At 35.4% G+C, this 23626-nt stretch overlaps 1 protein-coding gene across 7 annotated transcripts in view; it reads right to left on the bottom strand.

The window, feature by feature from the left end:
* LOC138694297 (transmembrane protein 41A-like) overlaps window positions 1–23626 on the bottom strand; it is a 65974-nt gene that overhangs the window by 30601 nt on the left and 11747 nt on the right. For 4 of the 7 annotated variants that reach the window (XR_011330891.1, XR_011330890.1, XR_011330889.1 and 1 more), the window contains exons 6-7: window positions 21662–21857; window positions 15194–17210 (exon numbers count right to left, since the gene is read on the bottom strand). Coding sequence is in view for 1 of the 7 variants with exons in the window: in XM_069817874.1 (XP_069673975.1) it covers window positions 21685–21857 (173 nt within the window). In the remaining 6 variants the exon portion in view is untranslated. Of the gene's footprint in view, window positions 1–15193; window positions 17211–21268; window positions 21858–23626 lie in introns of those variants that run through there. The other 3 variants (XR_011330886.1, XR_011330887.1, XM_069817874.1) reach the window with 3 other exon arrangements.

Here is a 23626-nt window from a genome sequence, read left to right on the forward strand (position 1 = left end):
GTTTTGTCTCGGGTGTTTTTAGTGAATAGTGTGAAAGTAATGCCAATATAATTTTGAAAGATGATATATTATCGCCGCGGACTCATGCTTAACATGTCGGCATTATACAATAACGTGCAGTGTGCTGTAAAAAAATAATTTGCCGACCGATTGTTGCTCTGTAGGTTTCACTCTAAGCGTCACGTTGTCACGTCTACTTCCTCGATAAGAATAAGCACTAGTTTGTTATATTGTTAAATGTCTATTATTATTATTATTATTATTATTATTATTATTATTATTATTTCATATACGAGTACGTTGGCTTTCTTAACTCTTAATAATAATTTTTAATCACATACCTTAATGTTCGTCCTCAGCACAAGACATTGCAACCTGGGGTTTAGTCTACGTGGATTAGACAAGTAAGTGTCATTTAATAATAATTGAAGCAGCTTATTGGTTGCATTATTGAAATTGAGGCGAGTGATTGGAGCGGCGACACAAGAAATTGAAAACAATAATACAAATAAATTTCAAAGATCTGCCGAACGCATGAGGCCGCTCAAAGACCTGCCGAATGTTAACCATGAGAGTGCGGCGATAATACCATCCCTGTTTAATTTTCCAAGCTATTTGCAAAAGCTACGATATAATATTATCTCTGTTGTTACAATATCAATATCATTAAAAATCAATCAGTAGTTTACGACAATAAAGAATACTTAATTGTTAGTACAGGTATATCAGACTGTAGAGAAATCCCACTGAGTGAATTATTTAGACTTAGACATCAGATGTTAAAACATTAGCGGAAAGATAACTTTTTGTTTTTATTATATAAATGAATTTATCTGCAAGATAATAAACTTTCATTCAAGATCCATATATGGATAAATAAATATACAGATAATAAATAAATAAATAAATAGCTATAATAGCTAAGCCTCCTTTGTGAATTTATGATTCAGAGTTCACCTATAAATAACTCTTTTACATTTTGCCGGATACATTTTATTAACAAAAGCAAGGAATGGCATCTTATTGATATTGCATATGTGCATAAAAATTATGTACCATCACTCCGCAAGCAATGATAATATATCTATTTTATTTATTTATTTAAAATAAAAATACAATATGTAAAAAATCCACACATAAAAAGTATGTGGTTTTTTTTATCTTGCATAAAGTGATTGTTTAGTTTTTAGGTCTTCACGTTACCTATTGTTTGCAATGTATTAGGTACCGATACTTTTTATAATTGATAGCATTCCCTTTATTAATTGAAGAATGAATTCAATGTAATTTGGCTACCTTCGCATATTATATTTTGCCAGATTACCTATGTCCTGTGGTCTAAAAGTACCGGTAATATAATTTATTTTTGATTCTCTAAAACTTAACAAGTCTATACTGATTATCGCATATTTATTTCACTTAGGAATTTGATTATAACAAGAACTTGTGTAATCAAGGTGCATATATTTATGTCTTGTGATCTAAGAGTTAATATGTTAATATAATTTTAGATTCTCTGAAACCTTACAATTTGCTGATTATCGTAAAATTATACAATCTATAATGTGTATTGTGTAGGCCTATTTATGGATGTATCAGTATGTTTTCTATAAATTGCTGCATACGTATTTTCTTTTCTTTAATGTTCTAACACATATCAATGAAACTTTGAATATGTTTATTTCGTCCTAATTTTACGTTAAACGTCGAAAATGGCCATAATATGTCAATTTTAGATCATCACAGCGTTAAATTGCGTGATTTACGCACTGCTATTAATGTCTGCTCTCCAACAATATGGCGGCAAGCGCAGCATTCAATTTGCCCCGGTTTCCTCGTTTCGCGCAGCCGAGACTGTAGGGGCTTGCATTCTACAGGTTCATTGTCCTTATGACATGAGGCAGAAACGAAATGCTCCTACCAGTCAGACAGGAGTGGGGATTAAGTCATTCGTCTTGAGTCTCTTGAAGAGTACAGATCTGCTCCTGTCAAGTACAGTTTATTCTAAATAGTGTAATATAGCACTGTTCTATTCCCACTATGTTAGCGTATTTCAGGTCAATTTTAGAGAGTAAAATGGCCTATCTCTCTATAGTACTCCTTGTTATCAGTTAGTGGGTATGGAATAAGGACATCATGCACTACTCAAGAACGAAAGCGTTATGTTTTGAATGTTGCCTGGCTATAAAAAGTGTGTCAGTCAATTTCAATGTCAAAGTCAGTAAACGAACATGTTGTCCTATTAAAACATGAGATTTGTACATCTTGATTACACAACTTTTAACACTATATCTCTGACACACTAGAACAATACGAAATATACAGGCACACAAAAACACAACCACACAAAATCCTGAACACACAACTCAATTTCACAACACACACTCTTTTGACTCCACATTACACTACACAAACATACCCCATAGGAAACACAATCAGAAGGTGCGAAGACAACCCAGTTCTGATGATAACCCATCAGCTGAAACTAGTCAACAAGATAACCTAATTAATTAACACATGAAAGCATAATATTCCAATGAGATTTATATCACTGAATTTTACAGTATTTATTAATATTTTCTTTTGAAGTCCTGTAATTAATGTTGAGGATATAATAATTATTTATTAAATTAAATCAATGTGATAGTCTTAAGGAATAATATTTATAATAATAAATAATTGAGGGGTTTGCCGGAAGAAAGGCTGATAGACCTATATGCCCTTCTTCAGGAAAACGGTTTAAAATGTAGTGAATAATTCATTAATTATAGTAGCGAAATTTTGTTTTGCTTGTACTGTACATACCTGCAGGACAAGGCTGCGTGCTTGCGCGATTTAGTCGGTCTGTCTACAAGTAGAGCTAGTGCTGCGCGTTACCACATACTGTATTGCGTTTTCTCTTGGTAGAGACTAAGCAAATATGATGGGACGGAAGCAGCTGAGGATGGACAAGATGAACAGAAAGAAAGACATCAAAAAGGCGTAAGATTAAGGGAGAACAGCACGTTTCTTCAAGTGGAAAATTTGTACCTGGTAAGAAAAATAACATAATTGAAAGTTGTTGCAGCCAGAAGTGCTTCGAAAGAGTAAGTATTTCTCGGCAGAGGGAGATTTTTCAATATTTCTATAATACTAAAGAAAAAAGTGAGCAAGACAGTGAATTGGCCAGGTGCATGAAAATATCGGAACCGAAATACAAACGTAAGCTAACGGAGAAATTTGGAAGGTGCCGATCACATACCTGGATATATTTTTTGTTGAATGAGGGAAAACGTATTCAAGTATGTCTAAAGATAGTATTCCAGGTGTAAGGCGTTTCGGAAAAAAGATTATGCGTCATTCAAAGTAAACTTTTAAATAATGAGACATTTACAGAGAAAAGGGGCTCTCACAATAATAGACCGCACAAATTTTCGGAAAATGTGTGCAAACTAATAGACGAACACTTGACAACAATACTACAAAACAAGAGCCATTATACTGATTCAAATAAAATATATTTTGACAATCCTGAATTGAATGTAAAAATTCTCCATTCTCTTTTTTGTGATTACTACAAAGAAAAAATAGATAATGAACTCAAAATGAGATATTCCACATATTTTAGGTATTTCCTTTAGAAATAGTTAATAAATGTCATAAAATATGTCTTTGTTTCAATTCCGTGTGAAATTTAAATCTGAAATCTACATTAAATCCCCAAGCAAATCATTATATGGATAAAGGGCGTATAGATTGAAGTTTTATATTGTACAAATATAAGGAAATTTAATAATATAAATTATCTAAATGCTACAAAACATTCTTACTCGCTAAGATTTTTAATTTAATGTATAATTTTGTTCACTATCTGTATAACATTTTATTCAGGTGCGTTTTAAAATCTTAGATTGCCTGTATCTCAATTCACCATATTGACGTATACGCCCTTTTTCCGGCAAACCCCTCAATTTTGTTCAGAGTTGTAGCCTAAAAGAAAATCAAAATCAAAGGGCAAAGTAGAAATCTAAAATGCAGTATTCAGATTTATTCAGCTTTCATTTCATCCCTAACTATCCATCAATTGGTTTCATACACGTAACTACCAGTATCAGGCATTCACATTACTTTAAGTTTAATTTGATCAATATGAGAAAGAATTATCATAAAATGGAGCTGCCACTGCAAATCTCAGACAGTCTGCCTGCTGAAGGGAAACCAGAGGGCAGCAGGAAAAGCTGAGCTGACGTCACAGTGAGTTGATGATCATTGTATTAGGTAATTAAATGCTACACTTCTGGGTAGTGCCTGATAGTGCAAGCCTACTAGCATGCCTGCTGCTTCGAAGTTCGTATACCAAAGTTCCATGGCATTAGCTTACAAAACAACATACAATCACCGTCACCTGAATATCACATTTCCTCAACATTGGATTGGACAAGGAGGTCCCATTCCTTGGCCAGCGTGATCACCAACTCTCACTCCAAATCAAATCCTTAATTTATGAAATCCCAATTGAAACTGACAAGGAATTGGATGTCAGGATCCTAGTTGCCTGTCTTGTCGTATAACAGACACTGGGATTATTTGAGAATTTCTTATGCTGTTATACTGCATTTTTCGAGGTTGGCGGATGCCATTTTGTATAGTTGTAAAATATTTTGAAAATAAAGCAGATTAAAGAAACCTTCTGCACTTATTGCAGAATTTACTTCAGAGTTTCTGAGTTTTAAGAGCATTAAAGTGACATCTTCGACCATTGGTTCCCTATCTCAAAATAGTCATATTGGACCCCTCTACCATTTGTATCATTTTGATGCTCTTAATATGGAATACTTCATATATATTTATTTAATTTCAAGTTCATATTGTAAAGGCTGCCTTCTACACCAACAAATACACTACTAGTACTAACTAAAACAATATTACAAAACTTACAATAAAATAAAATAATCGATTGGAAGAAAGTAACAAATAAAAATATAATCATTATAAACAACAATACCAACGACGATTGTGAGCAAGGAATGAATATAATTACAGTGATGTCAACTTGAGGACTAGTGTGACACCCAATACCTGCTTGGGGCACATCTACATGTTTGTACCATGGTGTTTGATTGTTCGAAGTTCAGTCGCAAGCAAAGTGCTTCACAGAACTGTCAACTTAAACTCCTAACTTTTTTTTTTTTTTGGAACACATTTTAACATTTACAACAGGAAAAATCATTTTGGCCAGTGAAAAAAGTTATGCAATAGCATAATGGATAATCATCAGACCGAAGCTTTCTGTCTGTATGTGCTTGGATCAGTCACAACAAAGTGGTAGGCCTATTTCTTAGTCACTGTTAAACTAAATTTAATTATTTGATAAAGAATTTCCAATCTCGAGGGATCCCTGCATGGTTTGACCATTTTCCAGCAAGTTGCTAGCCCTTTGCCTGCCATATGGGGCTTACTTTCACTGTGAAATATGCAAGCAGAGACTGTTCTATAATCTAAAAACTAAAAGAATAATTAAATGCTATCACCATGTTTAATCTTAGTTTAAATTACAACAAATGTTCGAAATGATGTTCATCTGCTCATAAGCAATGCTGTGGGCCAGTTCTGTTGTTGCAACGGAAATGGAATGAAACCTCACTGAATCACAGAGGATCAGGAGTTTGATCTGACCTGAATCTTTTCTTTTCGTTTCTTTTATTTTCGGGAGGGGATCTCTTGGGAGACACCAGTGTCAGGAGTCAAACCTTTTGATAAGAGGGCAGGGCTATCACCTCGAACAAAGTGTGATCCAGCATCGGCAGCAACACTGGTCTGGGATTGCTTTCGATGGAAATGAGTTTCCAGTCCAGGTGACACCTGTAGGTTTTCCTTGGGGTTGGGTGTAGTGGCAACATGGGCTGTGGCAGAGGTGAATACAGAATGGAGTCTCTGGACAGTGACTCACTAACAGATCTAAGTAGTCAGGAAATATCAGAGGGGAGGTGCTGTGGGTCCTTGTGGGTACGAGAATTAGCAACCCTAAGGTACCTGAGCTACCCAGTGCCCAGGGGTATAGCTGGGCCACCCTGTCTCCCAGGGATGTAAATTAGGAGACCTGGTCCTTCAGGTTGGGGTTAGATCGTAGGTGTTGACTTCCCTATATACATAAAACAAAGCTTGTTGAGAAACCTCTAATGAAGCCTCAGAATTGGAATGCATATTGGTAACAATTTTTTTTTTTTTGAGGAGCCCGACATTAGGCTGTTACGCCATGTACTAGTATACCATGTTCCATTCAGGCGTCTCCATTTTCCATGCTTGAAAATAGGTGATGCAATGATTGTCAGTTCGTATTTGGATTATCACTGGACGGAAAGCTGTAGAGACATGGGACAAGCCGCTAAATCATGCCCTGCTTCTGCAGTGAAAATAGTCTAATGAAAAATTTGCAAAAATTTGCTTTATGCTTGAAGATGATATTCAAAATGAAGACCCTTAGTTGCCAGGCACATTTCACATCTTTCAAGCACATTCGTGATCACCTGACAGAGCTCTTCTGCCTGTATTGTTCGAACCTTGGGTTGAATATTGTTTTTGAGTTTATCGATGGAATGTGGATTATTTGCATACACACATCCTTCCAATTTACCACACAGATAAAAGTCACAGGGATTTAAATCTGGGAATCTAGGAGGCCATAGACCATGACTCACAACTCTGTCACCAGAAATTTCATTTATTTCTCTCATGAAAATATCAGAAGCATGAGAAGTAGCATTATTCTGCGTAAAATATGCATAAGATTTTTCTTCATCTGTTAGTTTCCTGAAAAAGGGAGTGAGTATATTGTCCATGATGGGAGTTCACTGTCTCTTCAAAAAATATGAGTCCAATTATCCTACACCCACTTACTGCACACCATACATCAATTTTTTCATCGTGGAAAGGAACCTGTAGAGTATAGTGTGGATTTTCATTACTCCAATGAAATCATTCTGTTTCTTGACATAGTCACTCAAAACCAACTGAAGTGGCTCATGCGTTCCGCATGGAACTCGCATTCGGGAGGTCCGCAGTTCGATCCCAGGACCAACCAACCTGACTGTGGCTTTTCCGTGGTTTTCCACAGATACTTAGGCAAATGCTGGGTTGGAATTTTCATTGTCACGGTCATTTTCCCTTCCCTTCCTGTGTAGAAAAGGAATTTAAGTAGATTTCATATCATTCATCTTCTTCATCTCATTCCATAGACATATTCAGTTCATGACATGTCTTCGTCTGCTTACGGGGGTGGGGATGTCTTCTCCACAACCGTTCCTGGGTTTCCAGCTTTCTGCAATATCTCTGCCAGTATTTATTCCTTAAGAGCACTTTCAAGGGCACTTTGACACCTTGGAAGGGCAGGATCCTGTGCTGTTTGGTTACTTTGGTGGTATGAACTTAGGGAGGGGAGCGGTAGGGGGCCCCCATTGGGTACAGAGTCACATGCGGGTAGTGGGCTGATACTCTTTATCCTCATTCATCAAATAAAAATTCAGGGTGCACAATAGGCCTCAGTATGGCCGACGCACAAAGGGTTGTCCCTAACCCGCCCCTAGCACACTGGTACCTAACCTAACCTAGTCACTCAAAAAAACCATGCTTCACCAGTAGAAACACTAAATTGGAGTCAACAATTCCATCATGTACAGATTGTTGGAACCACCTGCAATAATTAGGTCTTGCCTGGCTATCCGGCTCTTGAAATCGGTGTATTACACATCTTTTATAAAGCTTTAGTTTTAACAATTTAGTAGTATCATGTACAGATGTTGCGCTAAAAGATGTATAGATTTTACAGGACTGTTTTCCAACTTATGCCATATGTCGTCTAATTGTTCCTCAGGTAGCACATGTCGTTACCTTTCTTCTTGTCCAATAATGAAACTGTACTTCTGAATTTTTTTACAAGATCATAAACTGTACTCTTAGATAGAATTGGAGATTCTGGATATTTTCGGAGGAATTTTCTACGCACTCTTCTCCATGAACTACACTTCACAAAAGTAATATAAATGAAAACATACTGTTTCACACTGAACCTCATGACACTATACAATGATCTGAATAAATGAAAGTATAAACAAACTACTTCCTAACTACTTATACTTCTGTATAAACTACTTTTTACTTCAACTCAAAATGAACTGACAACACATCTGACCTAAATGCAGTAAGCAGCCCTACAGTGTAAATCTGATTGCCCAAATATTAGGAATTGTGCACAGAGTTCTCCATACAGAATTTTCAAGGCAGTTGGAACACTCGAGATTGGAAGCCCTGTAGAATGTAAATGTGGAATAGTTAATTTGATCGTTTTCAAATTATCTAACAATTTGACAACTCTAAATACCTTATAAAAATATTTAATTGTTATAGCATACTGGTAAGTATTTTTCTTTTAAGCGTGAACAGTGCAGATCACTGGTCAAAAATGAGTGAAATGTAAAATTTCCTCAATAAATAGGAGACAGTGCGTGGCTAATGAGAAAGACAGACTACGGCGTGACGTCACATTCTTAATCATAACATGGCCAACATTGAACAAGTTTATATATAAATGCACGTTTAACATGAGAGTTTAATATAGTTTTTTTTTTTTTTAAGACCTTTGAACACGTATTTATATTAGGTGATTGTCAAGATGGCCATGGCTAGACCATGATAATCACGTGACTCCGATTCGTGCCAAAGCCTGTCTTTCTCGTTAGCCATGGAGACAGTGCAACTTACGTAACAATAATAATAATAATAATAATAATAATAATAATAATAATAATAATAATAATAATAATAATAATAATAATAATAATGAACTTCACTAAAAACCTTTGTTAGAAATTATGGAACTGTTTCACCATAAATATTTATGATCTCTGGATAATAACCGTTGATGTTCTGACCTATTATTTCAGGAGCTGAAATATCAATATGGAATGATGTATACTTTCCAGATTATGTGGGGAAAAGCATACAGCCATTCGACAATGAATTCTTAATTTATAACTATAATTTCATGTTAGATATAGTTTACACTAAGGCAACTACAATATACAGAGGGGCCCAAATATTGTATACACACTTCAAGGTGCAAAATATCTGAGTAAAATGTTATTACTGAATTGATCTACACATCAAGGGATGGCTGTGAGAAATTTTTAACAACTGCTATCACAACAAATACTCGAAGTGCTTCTGGGTTCGATGAACTATTTCATGTGCAACATTAATCAATGCGTCCATCATTGTAATGATTACACACGACACCAATTTCCTCATGTAGCTCCACTAATAGGCCTATAGCTGGTTTATGTGATACATCACATCCTTTAAAAGGTCCCTCATAAGTGAAAGCTAAGTGGAGTTAAATCGGGTGAATGTGGAGAGTATTCAACAGCACCTCTTCGTCCTATCCATTGACCTGGTAAGGTCTTGGTAATAGTACAGTCTAGTATATAGTCACGAAGCTCAATACGTAGTAAATATGCATCCATAGATAGTTGTTAACCACTAGGATTGCTAATATCGTCTCATTACAGACAATGTGAAATAGTACCGGCACAGTCTATTGTTCCTAGCACCCTCACAACTCAAGCTTCGTGACTGTATATACTAGACTGTGGTAATAGTATGGAGGTGCACCATCTTGTTCAAAATAAAATCGCGCATTCCGTGCACTAATAGAGGTAAAATGGATGTACGAAGCATGTCGAGGTACACAAGGCCAATAACTGTTCCTTCAAGAATGAATGATTAAATTACGTACATCCCTGCATGGCAGTCCACACCCCCCTTCAGATTTTAACAAATGATAGCTTATTTTATTTCTCTGGGACACCTGAATTAGAATATAAAATCAAAACATGCCTAAGTTGTTATTAAAAGGACTTAAATAACGTTACAAGAATCATGAAACAGTTGTATGTAAATGTGTAATAGATATGGAATCACTTTTGAAGGACAATGAGTTAGCTGAATGATAGCGTGTTTAGTTGTTAAGTAGCATACCCGTGTTCAAATTGAATACACATCTTGTCTTTTTTTTATAATAATGTGTTATTTTCTTGTGTTTCATTATTTGTAATTTAATGGAAAAAGAAATAGATGTTACTACTCTAAACTAATACAATAAAAGTGTTTCTTATTTATTTTCTTGCGAATAAAAGAGCTTAACTCTGCACTAATTTACAGAAATCACGAACTATGTTTAACGGATTCATCTAGCCACCAAAAAGTCTCCGATTCCAGATCTAATGCACCTTGTGTAATGTAAACAAACTGAAAAATTACGTAGATGCAAGCAAGAACCTTCTTGTTCATTCAGACTGTTTATTTCTATTGATATTCAGAAGTCCTCTGCTCTATATGTTTTTGTTTTAAAATAAAAAAGAAGTAACTGGGAATCGAACCCAGAACTTTTACTTGAAAGGCATGTCATTAACTGTTGAACTACATGAACGATGATATAATTATGAAGTATTGCTGTATGTCCATTGGAATGTAGTGACTTTTAACTAGGATTTACGCCCTTTAGAAGCAACTTCGACATATTTCCAAGGTTGTTTCATGAGCTTCGAAATGAGCTATGCTCCATTAATATCTGAAAGGGGTGTGATGAAAAGTTTCCCTTGTCAGTAGATTGACCCCTTGTCTGTATGAATGTGTGAATTTTCTGGAGCTCAGTACACACAATAATGATGATTCTCTCTACCATTTTGCTTAAATTGTGCTTTGTTAGGCCAAATTATTTTGCTTGCAAATTTCTCCTCCTCCTCTTGTACCTTTTCACTGAATGACAAACAAGAAGCCTGTCAAATGTGTTCTTAGCGCTGGTATTTATGCGACTACCATTATATTTTAATAGAATATCACACTACACATTCCGTCAGTAATTCAGTTAAACTTTGAGCGTCCATATATAACATCTGTGAAAGTGTGTATCCATTTTTTGGCCCCTCCCCTTATATATTTTTTCACTCTAGCAACAATTGCCTGAGAAATGTAGCAGGCCAAGCGAAAATAGATATATTACAATAATGTTTTTACATTCATTTGTTTTAAACATTTTCTTAAAATTGAAATATCAATAACCCTACGAATTTGTTAAGATTGTAGGCTCACTTCGATACTGTAGGAAAACTGTTTCATGTGAAGGATTTCAAACCAGATATGACTAATTCACATGAAATTATTTCAGAGATATGCTAGTTTTAAGTTCAGCTGCATATGGTGAAATAAGTATGCTGACAAATTTAGTCTAATGTGTATCAACATCGGTTAAAAACGCATTAATCATAGATTACGAAACGACGGTTAAACAGTAACAGTGGTTAAAATGTAATTTCTGTGCACCATTCACAATTACCGATTACTTAAACATGGCTAGCTGACACCTCATTTAACCAGAGTAATGTCTATGATGGTACACTGTTTCTACAAAATTACTAAAGGAAAGCATCCATACCGCTGCAAAGATAATAGTCAACATCTAAAAACGGCTGCGCTCACTCCGTTCTACATCGAAATGAACATGTCCTACATTTTCGTTTTGCATTTGTTTGCCTTTGGGCGCTGTTATATTTGCGAGTTGCATTTCTTTGCTTTTCAGTGCTGTTAGGTTAAAATCGTACAAAATAGAAAATTGAATGCAAAAATGATTATATCCCAATGTGAGGTTGAAGTATCGATAGACTCAATTACTAGATTTAAATATAATATATATAAAAAGATGGAATATCTATAAAGGAAAAGGATGTAGAAGATTAGTAGGAATGTGTATACGATCCAGGACCCCATTTACACGAGGGAACTGTTCACTATCCCAAGATCCATCCATAACCTCTCTTTGTTCAGCCAGTGACATGGAGAAAGAGATATTCGAGTAATCACCCTTTTAGTACAGAAAATAACAGTTACATAGAATCGTAATATAAGCAACCGATCCATAGGAGAAATATGACTTTTTGTGTTATTTCAAGTGATCCATTTGTACATTTTGATAAACGAAATACCTCCTGAAATTTTCTGTCACCTAATTTCTCGTAAGAATTCTCTCTTTCCACTAAAGAAACTTCACGTTCATGCTCTATCCAAGAAATTAAAGTAGGCTACTGTGCGATAATAATTGTCTTCGAAATAAACATCTGTGACTCTGGCCGCCATTTTGCTTTACTTGCTCTACTAATCACTGGTTATCTCTTTTAACCGCTCGAATATGACCGGTTAGAGATTACTGTGGTTAACCTCCTATTTAAGTCGTAACCGAGGTCGATCCACTGTAAAAATGCTTAACCAGCGGTTGGGTGACAATTTAAACCGGTGATTACACTAACCGACGTTGATGCACGTGGGCATTAATCTTACAATTGCAGCCTTGAGTAGTTAAGGAAACAGTAATTCATTTGATCACATGGTAGATTAAAATAAGGTATGATTAAGATAAGAAACTTACTTTTTGTGATATTGTGAAATAGTTGTGTGTGCCTTGAAACCCTTAATATATTTTTTCACGGATTTGCTTGACTGTTGCACTATTTCTTTCACATCAGAATAAAGTAAACATGCATTTCTCACATTTCTAACAGTTTCTGAAAGAATTAGCACAATCAGTTGGAATTTATAGATTTAACATGTTATGCAAATATCGCGTTTTCGTCATCTCAAACACACGTTTTTGCCATTTCATATGTATACTAACATAATAATGTTCCATGTAAAATAATGTCAGCCTTGCTATAGAAGACAATGGAATCTGCATTTTGATAATAAATACTTAACAATAAACGAGATTGTTTCAGACTTGCTGAGCTTTCTTTTTAACTTCTCACACTTTTAATGTATTTATTAAGCTATATTTAGGATTTATTTTAATTTTGTGCGAGGTTTTTTAGAGTTCTGCACAGATGTAAAATCATAAATTGTTTGAAAGCTACATGTCGGCTACATCAGCATCCTAAACACTCTTTCCCTAATAATGGAAGACAGACTTCACCTTTCTTTTACATTCCTTGATGATAGAGTTGACACATGCAGTATATTTTATATTCCCGCATTTCACAAATTCCCAGGACTAATTAAATATTTTCTGGTGCTCAACAAATATGTCATATACATAATGCTGGAAAATCTGCATTTAAGTTCAATTACATTTGGGGGGAAGGGGCTCAACAAATTCAGTCGACTCCCAATAATTCGCAGTAATTAATGCACAAACTTCCGCGAAATATCGAAAATCGCGAATTATTCGTAAAAAATGTTTATTATTAATTACAGTTAGTCTGACAGATTAAATTACTAAAGACATTTCAAAATCACTTGTTAGTGAGTATTTACAAAATTAATAAAGGAAGGAGTAACTGTTTTAGCATAAAAAAATATCAGCTAAGCCATGCTTGCAGAACTAGGGAAGAGAGGGGTGGAAGCCTGTGGAAAGAGTCTGTTCCCCGTCCACAATCCCGAGGTCTTGAATTACATATCTGTGATGTCTGCAAGCCCAATGAATACATATTTCCTTATTTCCTCTCCCTCTACCATATCCAATGATGTGTGGGGGTGGAAGGAAGGGATGAATCACATGTTCTGGCTTGTGATGTGTGCCACAATTGGAGCACAGTTTTGCATCCCTGAGCTAAGCAAATATGAAAAAAATAATTTTCCCCAATATGGTATTGCCAACCATTGCCTACTAGATATTTGAGGTTTAGGTATGAGTATTAGTGTTAGTAAGTAAAGCAGTAAAATAATGTTTCACTGTTTTACAGATACACACAACAGCACTGGCCTGTTGTGTACTGTACTGCATATAATATTTTGTGAGATTTAAGTGTTCTTGATGTTACATTCTTTTTAAGGTTTTCTGTCTTATTTTATTATTATATGTAATTCAAGACGTGGACAAATTATTAGACTAAATTAACTTTCCCTTATTCTTTATTAACACGTTGATTTTACCAGGGATGCTGGAAATCAAAGTTTGACACTTTCTTTAAATATCAGCATCATTTAGCCAGATATCAGACAGTGCTTAACACTAGGAGGACTGGACCCGTCATTCTGCCGGGTACCACGGATTTAAATGATTATTCGAAAACTTTTCATCCTATGACTCCCACAATTTATGACTTTTATTTTATCTTTGTGATGTATGATTCCTAAAAATATTAGACTTTTATGACTTTTCTAAAGGATGTTACAAGCAATTGCTACTAGTAGCACCATCGCCCATCATTCTGACGGGTTTCAAGTTTCAGACCGGCCGTGCCTGCATACCAGATGCGGTTCAAATTTCTATTGTTGCAGCAATGTTTAGATTTCATTCGACCTCTGCGAGTGGTTTATGACTCTTCGGCAGGTCCTTTGTCGGTATCTAAAAATAAAATATTGTTCTCTAAGTGTGTGTTGTTTTGACACTGCGCTCTGTTTTCGTCGGCGAAAATTCAGTTTCACAATGGCAGCATCTGGAGACAAAATGTTATTTGTCAGAAGAAGAAATCGACTATTTGATGACTATGTCTGGTGACGAATCAGAATGTGAAGATCCGCGTAATCTGTGTGAAATTGACGAAATCCACGAATTATGTGAAAATCAAGGTACAGACTATGCTGATAAGGACGCAGATTATGTTCCTAGCAGAGATGAAACTAGTGGCTCTTCAGATGATGATTCATCGCATAATGTGAGGCAAGATAACGAGCAACCAGAACAGCCAGCTGACACTTCATCTACAAGAGGTAGGCTACATAATTTATTATTATTATTATTATTATTTATTGTTATTATTATTTATTCGTTGTCGTGTTATTATTATTATTATTATTATTATTATACTGTTATTGTTATTTATTATTATTATTATTATTATTATTATTATTATTATTTATTCATTGTCGTGTTATTATTACACTATTATTGTTATTACTATTATTATTATTATTGTTATTACTATTATTATTATTATTGTTATTATTATTATTATTATTATTACTATTGTTGTTATTATTATTACTATTGTTATTATTATTATTATTTTCATCACCATATTTTTTATAAATACCTGTAATATGTTACTTCAATTCTAATTACCACAACAGCAATATGAAAAAATCTCTGTAACACTTTTTCCTGGATTGAATTGTGTCTCTAATATAAAAGTATCTAATTTATTAATTATGTTTTCAGCTGCTTCATTACCACTGGCTCCTAATGTTCCAACTACCAGAGGTGGCCATGGCAGTGGACAAGGACGAAATTGTTCTCAGGTAACAAACAATCCTGTCCTAGGAAGTGTTGAGACTGCTGCCGATGGGACACAATGGACTGTTATTCCTCCACAAGCTGCACCTGGAAGAAGAGCACAACAGAATATCGTGACAGAAGCCCCCGGACCTACAGGCCATGCGAAGAGGTCCATTGTAAACGGTAAGCATTCGAGCGCATGGAAACTTCTAATTGATGACAGCATGCTTCTGAATATAAAAAGATGTACTGAAAAAAGAGTATGTCAGGAATTACAAGATGACAGCTGGACCATTAGTATTGAAGAATTAGAAGCTGCTATTTCTCTTATGTATGTGAGAGGAGTATATGGCGCAAAAAACTTTCCCCTAAAATTATTATGGTCGCAAGTTTGGGGACCAGCTTTTTTTCGGAACACCATGAGTAGAAATCAATTTAGTGAAATTTTGAGATTTCTGCGATTTGACGAGAAAGCCACACGATCTCAAAGATTACAAACAGATTGCTTTGCAGCTGCCACTCCCATATGGAATACCTTCATTGCCAATTGCTTGCTATGTTACAAACCAAGTGAAAACCACTGTGGATGAACAGTTGTTTCCTTGCAAGGCTCGCTGTCCATTCATACAGTACATGAATAGCAAACCAGACAAGTTTGGAATAAAGTTTTGGCTGGCTGTTGATACGAGCTCTAAATACTTGGTGAACAGTTTTCCTTACCTTGGTAGAGATGAGGAGTGTCCTGCAGGTGTACCGTTAGCAGAGCATGTTGTAATGCGTCTGGCAGAGCCCTACCTTTCTAAGGGAAGAAATATTACATGCGACAATTTCATCACGGAAAAAATCTCTTGGAGAAAATTTGAAATGCAAGAGTACTAGCATAGTCGGTACACTGAAAAAGTCTAGATGGGAAGTTCTTCCATCAGCAAAATCATCTACAGTGCCCTTGCACAGTACCACTATTTACAAGTCGGGTGACATGACCCTAACCTCCTATCAGTGTAAAAAGAACAAGAATGTGCTCCTGTTGAGCACAAAAAACAACACTGTTACCATCAACGAGCAGCATAAAAAAAAGCTACCTAAAACAGTGATGTTCTATAATGAAACTAAGTGTGGTGTTGACATCATAGATCAAATGGCTCGACTTTACACTGTGAAATGCGGATGCCCTAGATGGCCTATGCATGTGTTTTTCAATGTACTGGACCTGGCCACAATCAACGTATGGATTCTGTACAAGGAGGTAACAGGTGACAATGTTTCCCGGCGCCAGTTCATATTCAAGTTGGGAGAAGAACTAGCAGCCAGATATGTAACCACTAGACCACCAGCCCCTCTTCCTGAAATAATTCCTCAGCAGCGCAAAGTCCGCAAGACATGTCAGGATGGAGGATGCAGAGGGAAGAACAGAAGTAAAAATCAGTGTGCAAAGTGCTTCAAGTACTTATGTGGACCATGCTTAGCAAGTTCCGAGTATACCTGTGTACGGTGTTATGATGCAGCCGGTGGCTTTGAATAAACAATCATGAAAGGATGCTTATTTTTGTGTTTCTTGTTAATAGTTTTTTTCTTGTTTATAGTGTAATGTATAGTGTTTAAATGTGGAAATTATTCCTTTCATTTTTGTACTTAGATTTCTTAAGATGAACTCAATAGTTATTGAAATTTAAAAAAATATCATATTCTAGAGAAAAATCATACATATTCACTAAAAGCATTAAAAAATTATATAAATAAACATTCCTATTCAAAAGTGTTAAATATTTGGAAAGAAAACCTATTAAACCTGCACCCGTCAAAATGACGGGTCCAATCCTTGTAGGTAGACAGAATCTCTGGTCCTCCTAGTGTTAAATGAGTCCATGTTTTGTTGTAAGCGTCTTTTTGTTCACTTTCTTCTTCAGAATAGATCACAGATTTTCAATTTCGTTCATGTCCGGTCTTCTTGCAGGCCATGGGAGAATATCTCCTGCAGTATATATAATTAAAACACCAGTAGTACCAACATAGCCAGAAAAAAATATACTTAACCATTGGAAAAATATACCAGAAGATGTAAACAATCATACTTACAACAATAGAGACTAGACTGTGAATTATACTGATAGTTGATATGACGAATTATATTATGTTTCCAAGAAAAATGTTTTAGTCTAATAATTTGTCCACGTCTGTACTTCACCTTTCTCACCTCGAAACTTCTCTTTAGAACTAGTAATCTGTAGTTTTGAGCTCTACAAATGCAAGAGATCATAATAATTGTCAAAGTATGTTTGTATTTAATTATATCTCTTTATAGAAAAAAAAAGCGCTGTAAATTATTTGCTAACAACACTGACTGAGGAAGAAGCCTCAGTTGCAAAGTGCTTAACAAATTATATACATGGATTTATTTTTTTTATTTTATTGGGTTATTTTACGACGCTGTATCAACATCTAGGTTATTTAGCATCTGAATGAAATGAAGGTGATAATGCCAGTGAAATGAGTCCGGGGTCCAGCACCAGAAGTTACCCAGCATTTGCTCGTATTGGGTTGAGGGAAAACTCCGGAAAAAACCTCAACCAGATAACTTGCCCAGACCAGGATTCGAACCCGGGACACCTGGTTTCGCGGCCAGACGTGCTGACCGTTACTCCACAGGTGTGGACTATATACATGGAACACAATGACTAGATCAGGGATGCGATACTGTGAATCCACAGAGTCACACATACTTTTCCCTTCCTTCCCCTTTTCGTAACGTTCGAAGGCGCCTGTTTCAATGCAAAGACATCACAATAGCAGAGGTAGTATTATGAGTTCTTCAAACCGACGTTGCATATATCATAGTGATTGGAAGGACGACTATTTTTTGTCGTTGATAATGATAAAATCAGATGTTTGATCTGCTCGATGCAAAACAATTAAGTTTCTCTCTTTGATATTAAAAGATATTTTAACAAATCTCATCACACAAACTATGGGAAGCACGTATTTACAGGTATTGGTATGTATAATTATTGTTGTACAAGGTTTGTTTTTTTTAGCTGTTATTTAACGACGCTGTATCAACTACAAAGTTATTTAGCGTCGATGAGATTGGTGATAGCAAGATGGTATTTGGTGACATGAGGCCGAGAATTCGCCATAGATTACCTGGCATTCACCTTACGGTTGGGAAAAACCTAAAAAAAACCCAACCAGGTAATCAACCCAAGTGGGGATTGAACCTGCACCCCAACGCAACTTCAGACCGGCAGGCAAGTGCCTTAACTGACTGAGCCACGCTGGTGGCTTGCAGTGTTTGTAGTTTGTAGCCATCGCTAGCAGCAAGTTACGCATTAATATTGGGCTTTTAACTTCTTTATTTACAAGGTACAGAACAGAAGAAGAAACTGGAGGAAATGAAAAGCAGCTATAAACATAGACTAAATGAAACCCCATCTGAAAAACAAATTGAGAAAATAGTGAGGGCACTTTTACTATCTCGAAGCACATTTCTAGAGCATTAAGATCATTTTCGGAGGTGTAACTGTTTACCTGTCCTCTCACATTTGCTCCTTTGAAGCTCCTCCTGAACTGCAATTATAATTAATTTACTTGCAGAATAATACAGCTATCTGATGTTCAGGGATGTCTGGTCCTGAGATTTATAAAAGCCTATCAGAAGAGAAGTTTCCAAATTTGCGATTGTTTGCTGGATGATTAATGGCAATGTTCGACTCGACTTATCTATGCGAATAGTTATTTTTCCAAGATGAATATCATTAAAAGTGACATACGCAGCAGATTAACTGATTTTCATTTAGTGTGCCAATAGAGATTATGTTCAACTATTCAGCCCAATATTGACAAACTGGTGAAACCTAAAAGATATCAGCTTTCCTCTTCAGAACTTGTCCAACATGAATAATAATCTTACACAACTGTCTCTATTATGTTATTATAGTGTTCTGTATTGCATTGTGCAAACTAGATTTCAAATACGCCACTGGCGACGACATAGCCAACAGTTTGTTTTCATGCAAGATGTCAACATATTGAAGTCCTCTTGATCGTATAGAATTTTATTTTTATTTTATTGGATTATTTTACGACGCTGTATCAACATCTAGGTTATTTAGCATCTGAATGATATGAATTTATTTTTTATTTTATTGGGTTATTTTACGAAGCTGTATCAACATCTAGGTTATTTAGCGTCTGAACGATATGAAGGTGATAATGCCGGTGAAATGAATCCGGGGTCCAGCACTGAAAGTTACCCAGCATTTGCTCGTATTGGGTTGAGGGAAAACCCCGGGAAAAACCTCAACCAGGTAACTTGCCCCGCCCGGGATTCGAACCCGGGCTACCTGGTTTCGCGGCCAGAAGCGCTGACCGTTACTCCACAGGTGTGGACGAATGATATGAAGGTGATAATGCCAGTGAAATGAGTCCGGGGTCCAACAACGACAGTTATCCAGCATTTGCTCGTATTGGGTTGAGGGAAAACCTCGGGAAAAACCTCAACTAGATAACTTGCCCCAACTGGGATTCGAACCCGGGCCACCTGGTTACGTGGCCAGACGCGCTGATCGTTACTCCACATGTGTGGACTATTGTATAGAATGGGGTGGGTAAAAATATATCTCACCCCTACTTGCGAGTTTCTCATCCCTGAACTAGATCATCAGCTTTCCATTCTAGTAACCTGGATTCAAATCCCGGTGGGTTCGAGTGGAATTTGTGATGAACAAAAATGGTGTTCAGTGGTAGGTTTTTTCGTGGGATACTCCTATTTCTCCTACTAGAATTCCACCACTGTTTCATTAATAATCATAATTATCACACTTGCATACTGACAATCACCTCCCATGGTGCACTAAGAGCAATACTTCAGTGGCGAAGAGTATAAAATATTAACATGTCTCTCCTAGACAAAAATGCTTGGATGAATCATTAATCATCCACTGGAGGGTAAAAATTATATACACTATCTTTTCAGTATGTATCTCTATGATGCGCAATATAAAAACTATGTAAAAAACTATGTAAAGGGTAGTGATCTTGAAAGAAAATGTTATTAAGGGGTTAGGTACAGCTTACAGCAAACCAATTTTGGAAATATTCAACACTTTTTCCCTCCATTACTGTATCTTGTACAATAATGAAAATTAGTATGTGTAAAACACTGCCCTTCTGCTACATGAAAAAAATATTTTTCGATTTAGAAAAATTATTTATTTATTTTCTTTTTTCAAAATTCTGTTCACTGTGCAGTGATGAAGCATTTCCCACATAACTAAAAAACTATCCAACATTCTGTGATGAAATTTTTTGTGTGTATTTATGCATGTCATATCTACAATATTATGCAATCTCACTTCTCTACCTTTGATAGATTGTCAGATAAAAATGAATTCACTTAAAAAAATGGTCAAATATCAGTATTTTCTTCTAACACAAAATAAAAAAAAATATATATATATATTATTTATTAAGGAATGTAGTTAAAAAGAGCATGCTATTGTAAACATGAGTTTCAGCAATAAAATAAAAGAGAGAGAACATGAAAAAGTTAACAAGTTCATGAGTTATGAGGGAAATGCTTCATTACTGCACAGTGAACTGTCACCAATTAGAAATTTGAAAAAATAAATAAATAAATAAATAAAAAATAAAGAAATAAATTTTTTTTTTTTAAATCATAAAAATACTTTTTTTCATAATGCAGAAGGACAGTGTTTTACACATATCAGTTTTCATTATTGTACAAGATACAGTTATGGAGGAAAAAAAGTTGAATATTTCCAAAAATTTTACTGCTGTAAGTGCTATCTAACCCCTTAAACTGACTTTCAAAACTTTCATCAAATTTAAATATAAATCTAAGTGAAGCTAAGTAAAGATGTGTAGTAAAGATTAACCACTATCCTCTTTACTTCTTTCACGACAAATAAGACATGACATTATATAAAAGTGGTAAAATAAAAAACTGGAAGCAAATAAAATTATGAAGTGGAATAAAGCAAGTGTTCGCAAATGAAGAGTTACAAAACAAAAAACCTTACTAACAAAATTTTTAATTCTGTATGCCTCTATATGCAGTACAACTCTGAAGAGAAAATTACAGATTCTCAGTTGATTAGCTAGGCCACATACTGTACTGCATAAACATCCACCCTGTCAATGGTTATTGGTTACAATGGTTAATCTTCACATAGATCCATCCTATTTTTAATAGGCTCTACAAAAAATTTTGAGAGCAATTAACTATTTGTAGGGAAATAGAGAAGCAGTACAGTATTCTTATTTCTGTACTTTAAGTTATTATGCTTATATCTGTATGTATGAGAAATGTCAGACATTGGCCTATCAGAAATGACTTTTAATTTTATTTCTGAAAAAGAAGATGTCACATTATGAAGTGTAAAGTAGGACGGAATATTTTAATACCAGCATCCTAAGTACAGGTGACTTCAAGTTTGGAGATCTTCACCACTGTTCTTGAGATACAAACCAGGACCCAAGGCAACACATGCCATTGCTGCCAACTTTAAAAATGTTTCTAACGTGATCAGTTCATTCAGGGATGTGAGAGAGCTTAGGATTTCACCTGTCTGCACTGTCAAGAAGTTATATGGCATCAGACCTGTACAACAGAGAAAAAAAAATGAAAATCAAGGAAATATGAGTGAATGACAGGAAAGAAGGAAAACATGGAGTATGATGCCATTGTGAAGAACTGAAATTACGATGTGAAAATACATGTACTGCGTGCTTTTTCCCTTATGTATTGCATAATGTAGTTAGGTAAGAAATATTTTGGTACTATTTCATTAAATGAAGTGATTTAGCAGTAAAATATGTAACTATTCCTTCCATGATTACTTACCAGAAATTCATCAAATGAGGTACTAATTGTTTATATTAGTGTTAGCTGTAAAGCAATTTTCGCTAGTAGAGGAGAGAAAAATCAATGAAAAAGTAAACAGAGGAGAGAAGAAAAGCAAAGTCGCAAGAAAATATAGCATAAGTACATCAACACTTTCAACGTTTCTCAAAGACAGAATAAACTTGAGAAAAGTATTGATTCTGACGCCATTGGACCTCAAAGTAAGAAGATAAGAAGTGCCACCAATGAAGAACTGAACAGTGCTGTGTATAGTGGTTTATTCTTTACTACATAGGGAAGTCAAACTGTTAAAATAATACATATTACTGAATCAATCTCAAAGCTAATATTTCGAGTGATCGATTCAGAACCCAGTCTCGTAGATCGTAATATTTCGAGAAATCGATTCAACAAAATGGATGTAAATGTAACAATACCTAACCTATATAACCCAGTTCAACGTACTTTTTGCTTGTAAAAGTTAATTTTGGTCCTAACAAGGCCATGATGAATGAAAAATATAGTAAAACCTCGATAAGACGCACCTGCTTATTATGCTATCCCATGTAATATGCTTTTTTTGTCCAGTCCCTGCACATTTAATATATAACGCCTTTACAAAATACTCCATTTGTTGCGCTCAAGTCCCGCATAATACGCTGTTTTTGTGGAATATTTTCCATGTAATTTTCAGCAATGTACTGTAACAGCAATAAAACATCTTGGTCATTGAACTCACTGGTGCCACTAACCTGAAAAGTATTGGTATTCGACCCTTTACCTGTGCATTTAAACCTTCATACTTCATACCTTAGTATACCCCACCCTCTTGTTATGCTCTCTTATTCGACTCCTTATCTGCATGGTTAAAGCCAACATACAGTTACAATACCTCACCCTCTTGCTAACCCTCTCTCTCTCAAACAACATTCCTCACTCGGCTGTAATAAAACTCTGGAAATTTTTGCTGGGCAGTTTGTTGTCCTTTTGTGTAGTGAAGTGTCTGTAAATGTGATTACATTGAGTGTTAAACGAAAAGCCCTTTCTGTGTCGGAAAAGTTAGAAATCTTACGAAAGTACAATGAGTACAGTACTCTTACTCAGAAACAACTCTCTGATTCATTAGCAATCCCATCATCGACATTAAGAACGATAATAAAAAATCGCGACTCAATCACTACAACTGCGATGTCGGGAGGATGTAATCGTAGGAAACTAAAGTGTGGTAAACATGAGAACACGCACATGGGAAACAACTATAAATGGCTTTTTTTTTTTTCGAAAGAATTTAGTACAGTACATATTGTAAGTGTCTTTGACGTACAGTACAATAAATACATAATGGAGTAATACTATATTACCTTTCATGAATCATGTATTTCAATAAGGAAAAATGCTAATAGATACTGTATATAAGTCAAAATTAGTATACCCTCCTAATATGCGGTCCAGATTAATGCGCGTTTTACACCCGGTCCCTTGAACAGCGTCTTACCGGAGTTTTATTGCATTGTAAAATATGCAAG

Source organism: Periplaneta americana, chromosome 2 (assembly GCF_040183065.1).
Source record: "Periplaneta americana isolate PAMFEO1 chromosome 2, P.americana_PAMFEO1_priV1, whole genome shotgun sequence".
Classification (NCBI taxonomy): Eukaryota; Metazoa; Arthropoda; class Insecta; order Blattodea; family Blattidae; genus Periplaneta; species Periplaneta americana.